The 8,688-nt window shown below is 36.1% G+C and overlaps 1 protein-coding gene across 1 annotated transcript; it reads left to right on the top strand.

The window, feature by feature from the left end:
• Positions 1–6,047: 6,047 nt before the first annotated feature.
• LOC139458572 (putative nuclease HARBI1) lies at positions 6,048–8,084 on the top strand. The gene is made up of 4 exons (XM_071239999.1): positions 6,048–6,221; positions 6,780–7,098; positions 7,391–7,714; positions 7,878–8,084. The coding sequence occupies exons 1-4, from the start codon at positions 6,048–6,050 to the stop codon at positions 8,033–8,035; spliced, it is 975 nt and encodes a 324-aa protein (XP_071096100.1). The 3' UTR covers positions 8,036–8,084.
• Positions 8,085–8,688: the final 604 nt, after the last annotated feature.

Here is an 8,688-nt window from a genome sequence, read left to right on the forward strand (position 1 = left end):
CCCAAAGTCCTAAACATTAATCCTAAGCACGTTTAGAGCTGAGAATGTTAGCACCTGTTATGTACCTCAACACATGTTTACAGGCTATAAATGTAGTAACATAATAAGGACACGACCCTTACAAATCAGTATTTTGCAGCCGATAACCGAACAACATATTTTATATATTATAGAATATACAAGATTTGAAGGTGATAGGAATAATTATAAAGTTAATGTAAATCTGGAGAGTATTACATGAAAGTGATTGATTCTTTTCATGTGTGTACGTGTAGAACGCAAAACACAGATAATGTTGATACCGGGAACATGTACCCTTGCGAGTAATGTCAACCCAAAATATACACACTAGAAGGGTGACATATATTCAGAGCTCCAGATAACTTTTTGAGCATTTGAGTTTTTACTCGAAGGTTTCTATTTTAATTGAGTTATTACATTTTCATTGGGTAACCAATATGTTTTCACTCAACTATTCATTACTGTATTGGGTTTTCCCAAAATGAGTAAGCATTTAGAGATTTATAAAAAAAATGAAATAATGTTTTAGATGTATATAACGGTTCTAGTTATAGGCTTGACTCGGAACGTAAATTAGCTCGTAATTGCGTTTCGGAAATTAGCTCCTTTGTACGCATGCTGAAAAAGCTTCATTGGATATTTACGCGTGCTGGTTTCAAACAATTGCGTTTTCTTTCATTTTATGCATGCGTTTCTGTACGCAAGTTAATGGAAGGTAATTTTGAATAGTTTTGGGGGGTATTTTTGCCTGACCACCCGATCCCGTTAGTCGCCTTTTACGACAAGCATGGGTAGCTGAAGATCTATTCTACCCCGGATCTTCACGGGTCTTTCTCTGACGAAGAATCAATGTAATTACAAATATTATGATAATACTGCACGCCTTGGGTATTGATAGCAATTGTGTCTTCATAAATATTCTGATTTAAATATCGGATTCTGAGGTTAACACACCTTTATCTGTCTTGAGATTGAGTCCACAATATCATATGCTTGTCCATTTGAGAGAGCGAGTAGTTATTCTTTCGTTGTGCTAATTTCATACCAGTAATGGCAGTTGTATGTGCATTTGTTGCATATATTATATTTGATACTGTTTATGTATTAATTTAGATCTTGACCTTCAAAGTGACACTGACCTTCAAACCTTTAATACCATCCTATATAGAAATGGGATGTGCAAACGGCTATATGTATGTGCTGTATGAAGTTATTTTTTTATGAAATTAACAATGGGAATAAGAAAGGGCACATTTTACAAACATATTACCCTTTTCTAAAATAATCATAGATATCTGGAATATGAACATTGCCATCTCAACATAAGACGTGTCGGCTAATTTTGATATAATCAAATGGCTGGGTTGATAATTAAAAAAAGAATGAAAATAAAGCGAAAATTTACCATGTTTGGCTTGCTTTTACTAATAACTAAATTTCTGCTAGGCTATAGTTTAAAAAATAACAATAACTCAAGTCTACAATGTGCGAACTATCACATAAATGATAAAAAAGAAGGCTCAATGTACACACTACATTTTTAGGGGATTTTATTTCATTTTCTCTATTTTTACAACAGAAATGTGCATTTCTCAACCCCAGAACAATATCTGACTCCAAAAAAATTGACCACAATCATCATTTTCTAGTCTGCTGGATACAAAAACATAAAGAAAATGTAAGTTTGCTTTGTTCTACCATGGGGAGGGGTATGTCGGCAGTTTGGGGCTATGGCCACTACTCTAATACGACTGGTACTCAATATTTGTTTCATTAAATTTACAACATTCAAGCCTCAGTAAAGCTTTCCAAAAGGTTTTATGGTAGACATGTACATGTGGAGGGCATTTATTTGACGCATCAGTGACCAAAATTATTTGCTATTTTGACTTTGTCGTATGTTCAAGTGTTTTCTCAGGTTAACAATTGACTTGTGTTTGCATGTGTTAGTGACGTGTGCTACCAGTGGGGCGGCTTACGTTCACCTTTTTCCCGAAAACCTGTTATCATCACCATGTCGTAGTGATTTAAACACATGATCAGGATCAGAATCGTACAATGAACTCTTACAATTTGGGAAAAGGTTTTTGTTGCTTGTATTTAAAAAGAGTGTTAAAAAAAGCTTGTTGAATATAACCAAGATCTATTGAGAAAAAGCTAGGAACCAAACATCAAGAAGGAAATACCTAAGTTCGAAAATGAAACTGTATACCATGTTTGTGTCTGTATTAAGCAAGCTATAGATGTTTTTTGCACCGTTATGCAAACCAACTTAGATAATGTTGTTATCTCAGGCTATCAAAAATATTCTTAAAATTGATTTTGACATTGTTCTAGTTTGTGTATATATTCCTCCACAAGGATCTACTTATTATATATAAGTCATCAACGTGTGCTGTAGACCAGCTGGAGTTATTTTTATCTGATTTATTACCCGATGTATCAGATTGTCATATTGTGTTGTGTGGAGACAATAAGTCATCAACGTGTGCTATAGACCAGCTGCAGCTGTTTTTATCTGATTTATTACCCGATGTATCAGATTGTCATATTGTGTTGTGTGGAGACATTAAGTCATCAACGTGTGCTGTAGACCAGCTGGAGTTATTTTTATCTGATTTATTACCCGATGTATCAGATTGTCATATTGTGTTGTGTGGAGACAATAAGTCATCAACGTGTGCTATAGACCAGCTGCAGCTGTTTTTATCTGATTTATTACCCGATGTATCAGATTGTCATATTGTGTTGTGTGGAGACATTAAGTCATCAACATGTGCTATAGACCAGCTGGAGTTATTTTTATCTGATTTATTACCCGATGTATCAGATTGTTATACTGTGTTGTGTGGAGACAATAAGTCATCAACGTGTGCTATAGACCAGCTGGAGTTGTTTTTATCTGATTTATTACCCGATGTATCAGATTGTTATACTGTGTTGTGTGGAGACAATAAGTCATCAACATGTGCTATAGACCAGCTGGAGTTGTTTTTATCTGATTTATTACCCGATGTATCAGATTGTCATATTGTGTTGTGTGGAGACAATAAGTCATCAACGTGTGCTATAGACCAGCTGCAGCTGTTTTTATCTGATTTATTACCCGATGTATCAGATTGTCATATTGTGTTGTGTGGAGACATTAAGTCATCAACATGTGCTATAGACCAGCTGGAGTTATTTTTATCTGATTTATTACCCGATGTATCAGATTGTTATACTGTGTTGTGTGGAGACAATAAGTCATCAACGTGTGCTATAGACCAGCTGGAGTTGTTTTTATCTGATTTATTACCCGATGTATCAGATTGTTATACTGTGTTGTGTGGAGACAATAAGTCATCAACATGTGCTATAGACCAGCTGGAGTTGTTTTTATCTGATTTATTACCCGATGTATCAGATTGTTATACTGTGTTGTGTGGAGACAATAAGTCATCAACATGTGCTATAGACCAGCTGGAGTTATTTTTATCTGATTTATTACCCGATGTATCAGATTGTTATACTGTGTTGTGTGGAGACAATAAGTCATCAACGTGTGCTATAGACCAGCTGGAGTTATTTTTATCTGATTTATTACCCGATGTATCAGATTGTTATACTGTGTTGTGTGGAGACAATAAGTCATCAACGTGTGCTATAGACCAGCTGGAGTTGTTTTTATCTGATTTATTACCCGATGTATCAGATTGTTATACTGTGTTGTGTGGAGACAATAAGTCATCAACATGTGCTATAGACCAGCTGGAGTTGTTTTTATCTGATTTATTACCCGATGTATCAGATTGTCATATTGTGTTGTGTGAAGACATGAAGGCTCGTTGTGGTAATAAGAAAAACTATAGAGACTTTAACCCAGACAGCATACAGAATAGAAGTGATCATTTTCCCGAGGATACTATCCCGCCATTTGAGGATGAACAGATTCGGCCGCACGCTGTTAAACTTATGTGATGTTTTTGACGTTTGTATCGTGAACGGTCGAATGGAGGGTGACACTAATGGTGAATATACGTACGTCAGTAGCAAGGGCAGCAGTGTTAATGATTACTTCATCTGCTCTATGAATTCTTTTCACACATATCTATGTTGAATGTTGGTGAAAGATTAGACTCTGATAATTTTCCTCCGGAACTCAGATGTAAATATGGCGATGACGTATAAGACCAGCAGCGGTGAATTAGTTATATACATTATGATAAGTACATCTGGAATGATAACTTCAGTGTTCAGTTTTTAGATAAGTTACGATCTACTACGTTATTAGATCGTCTGTTGTTAGATGTTGATGAAAATGAAGATAAAGCTATACGAATTTGTAAAATTATTTTTAGAATAAGCTGATTGTAATGCACAAATATCCACAATACACTCAATAGAATAATATTAAATTGTGAATGTAGATCTGCTTAACGTGCCTGCAGCAGAGCACTTCGACAATTCCGACGACATATAAATGAACATTCCAGAAAACAATATTGTGCTGTTAGGAATAAATATAAGCAAACATGTCGGGGGTATAAATGTCAAGTTCGACAACATAAAGCAGATAAATTATACAAATCTCTCGGTAACCCTACACAAGTTTGGAAAGAGATTCGAAATATTAACTCAAAGGCATATATTAATCCAACCGAATGGTTATATCATTTCAAAGATGTTTTCCATACTGCTGAGAACTTATGTTTGAGAACTTAACCAGTTCTGATACAGACACAGATATATGTTATCATACTGATATTGATCGATGTATTCTTGATGCCAATATCACTGTTGAGGAAATTATTGATGCAATGTATTCTCTGAAGAATGGAAAGTCCCCTGGACTAGATAATCTTCTTGTTGAAATGCTCAAATGTTCTAAGGAAATAATACTGCCGTTTTTGGCGAAATAGTTTAATAAGATATATTCAAGTAGCCGTTTTCCTAATATGTGGTCGAAAGCTATATTTGTACCTCTCCACAAAAAAGGTGATCGTAATAATCTAGATAACTATAGAGGAATCTCCCTTAATAGTACACTTAGTAAAGTCTTTACATGTATTTTAAACAAGAAACTTACGCTTTGGGCAAATATGAGAGACAAAATTCCGGAAACGCAAGCTGGTTTTCGAAAACATTATTCTACTAATGACCACGTGTTTACACTTCATGCCATTGTTCAGAAATATCTATTAAGGCGTAAGAAGATGCTGTATGTAGCATTCGTTAACTTTAAGAAATCGTTTGATTCTGTTAATCGACATAAATTATGGCTTTGTTTGAAAAATACAGACATGAATGGTAAAATGCTACATATGTTAAAAAGTATGTACACAAATGTGAGAGCATGTATATGGATTGATCGTCAGTGAACAGACTTTTTCGATTGTTCTCTTGGTTTGAAACAAGGCTGCTTATTAAGTCCTATGCTGTTCTCATTTTTCATTTACGAACAATATGCTATTGTTTGCTGATGATGTTATACTTGTATCAGATACTGTGATAGGGCTTCAAAACCAGCTGAATATCTTAAAAAAGTTAACAGATGAATGGAAACTTACAGTAAACCTAGATAAAACAAATGTGGTTGTGTTTAGGAGAGTTGGTTCGAATCTGGATCTGTCTCTAAGGTTACGTTAGCCGTTGATATTTATTCCTGAACCATTTATATCTATTCTCACCAACAAGGGACACGCCAATAGCCGAGTGCGGCGTTAAACAATAAACCAAACAACCAACCATCGAACCAATCGAATAGCTCTTGAATATGAGTAATTCTTCATATATTAACCAACATGCATGTTATTGGCAAGTTGATGCATCATTAAAATTTGATTCAACCGGATCTTGGTTTAGAAATAAATATCAAGGGTTGTATCAAATTTTAATGATGCATTAACGTGTCATTAAACCTTCATTAACTTATGTATCATTAAATCCAGTTGTACTAACGTTTTAATGACGCCGTGCTGTCATTAGCGCGTCATTAACTTAACGAAGGTTCTGGGGCATCATTAGCGTGTCATTAAAAAACAAAGATGGCAGCGAACATATTGTTGGAACGCTTAGGACGCACAAGGAAAGACCGTGTTTTCAGAAAACGAACTCATCACCGTTTTGGGAAGGCAAGCATCAGATATATCTGCGATCTTGTGAGAGATGAATTACAGCCCAAATCTGCAGGATCGCACGCACTAAGTGTTGAACTACAGGTAAATGTTTGTTAATTAACACGTCGTTACTAGAGAGAAACTCAGCAAGTTTGAAATAAATCAATAATTATAGCGCCACATCGGACAAATTTAAAGCGGCAATCTTTACAATGAATGATACGCAGTTCTGCCTTGGTCTGCTCACTAACACGTGTGTTGGTATAGTCATATATGCAGCCTAATGATACCAACCTAGTAAATATTTTTCACAATTGGTAGTAATGTAAATTCATTGATCCTTCCCACTTCACTCCAGAACGATACGTTTTCAACTTGGCGTTGTCAGCCATGATCAATTTCATAATGGGGAGTTACTCTTATGACTTAAAACTAAATGTGTCGTGCACACTGAAGAGAACAGTTTTGCGTGTTCGATTCCGGCCAAAAGAACCTTTTGATTAATTAAAGCATGCACATCTTATAACAATAATTAACACTTTACTTAGTGAGACATAATGAAAACGCAGCCAAATAAATAACAAAGTGGATATAAGTATTATGGAAATATTTGAAAATTTGTCAAACCTATCATTTGCCTCTGTATAATCATTTTATCAGGTTCTGGTAGCCCTACGTTTCTTTGCAAGTGGAAGTTTCCTACAAATCACTGGCGACACAATAGGGATAGACAAATCAACAGCCTCACGAGTTGTGAGGAAAGTTTCCCTTGCCATTGCGTCTCTTGTGCCCTGGCCGTCCGAGAGGGATATAGGCGACATTAGAAAGGAATTCTACAATATATCTCGATTTCCTGGAGTGATCGGATGTATCGATGGGACACATGTACGGATACAAGCACCATCAGACAACGAACCTGCCTTTGTCAATAGGAAAGGCTACCATTCGATCAACGTTCAAGCAGTGTGTGACTGCCAAGGTGTGTTAATTAATTTTTTATAATAACAAATCAAATGTCACTGTTAAACCTGTGCATGGAGCATAAACGTCCTCCCTTCAAAGTCACAAGGTCAATATGTTTACGACCCTGACACGTTGTTAAACGAAATAGCTATCAGACAAATCTTTAATGTATGATATGATTTCAGCATTTGTTGTTTAACGCCGCGATCAGCAATGTTTCAGCTATATTGCAGTGGCTGCATTATGAACCAAGTTCGATGGTAATATTGACTTATATTAACATTGACCACATTTGTCTCGTTCTGTAGGTAAATTTACTAACTTAGTGGCGAGATGGCCAGGCAGTACGCATGACAGCCACGTGTTCAAGATGAGTAACGTGCGGCAACACCTGGAAACACACCATACGACTCTACAAGACGGCGTTATTCTCGGTGACAGTGGATACGCATGTCGTCCGTATTTGATGACTCCGTATCTAAAGCCATCTAGCCCCGAGCAAGAGCGATTCAACTCTTCCCATAAAAGAACAAGGTCAACCATAGAAAGAGCATTTGGGTGGCTCAAACGGCGTTTCCATGTTCTGCACGGTGAAATCAGGATGAGCCCAGAGAGAGTTTGCACCATCATTGGTTAGTTTACTAAGATAATAATATACACTGTAACTATGAAATACATTTGAAGATAACCGATATATAAGTGCTAACACCAGTGGGAAACACTCATTCATATAACATAAAAATCGAATGATAACAATACTGTAGACCCTTTAAACAATCATACTATATTTCACAGGTGCTTGTGCTGTGTTGCATAATCTGGCGATAATTCTTCGTGAACCCATGCTGGATGTTGATGGAGAGGACGACAGTAACATTGAAGGGCAATATACAGGTCCCAAAGATGGACGGGGCATCCGTGATTATATCACAAGGCACTATTTCACTAACTGAAATGATCAAACTGTCTCTGCTTTAATACAACTATACAGAAGAATGCAGAGATACCATCTGTTGTCACTGAAGAAAATAGTTGATAGTGTTCGCAGTATGTATTTGCCAATGCGTGCAAATATAATTTTTACAAATATTTAACCAAAATCTTTTGCGTGCACTTTTGTCTTTTCGTGTTGAATCAAAGGGATATAGTTTCCGAGCTTTGTTTAACTAAAATTTAGATTACTGCGTAAATATTGTCCAGTGTACACAGTGCACATTTCCCTTCAGAAAAATACACCTAAACGCTACACGGATACAATGAGTTTGAATTTGTTGCACAACGCCAAGACTTCACGGTGAGCATGTAAGGTTCTTTGTGTATCTTTAGCAATGAGTCTATCACATTAATTTTATTGAATATGGTTTACATAAATTTCGTCGAAATCGTGTATTAACTGATCGGCTTATCTCATCAACTCATCGTTATTGACAGCTACATACGTAAAGAGCACCCAGCAATCTACCGAAGTGATACGTTTTTGGTAACTTGTATATAGTATAAAGTAGAAGATGGATAACAATTTATTAGAATTGACATTGTTAGTTATCTCCCGCTCGTTCAACTGAAGCTATACAATATACAACACAACACTGTGTAGCACACTATC

This window comes from Haliotis cracherodii, unplaced genomic scaffold, assembly GCF_022045235.1.
Source record: "Haliotis cracherodii isolate W230 unplaced genomic scaffold, xgHalCrac1.p SCAF_13, whole genome shotgun sequence".
NCBI classification, from domain to species: Eukaryota; Metazoa; Mollusca; class Gastropoda; order Lepetellida; family Haliotidae; genus Haliotis; species Haliotis cracherodii.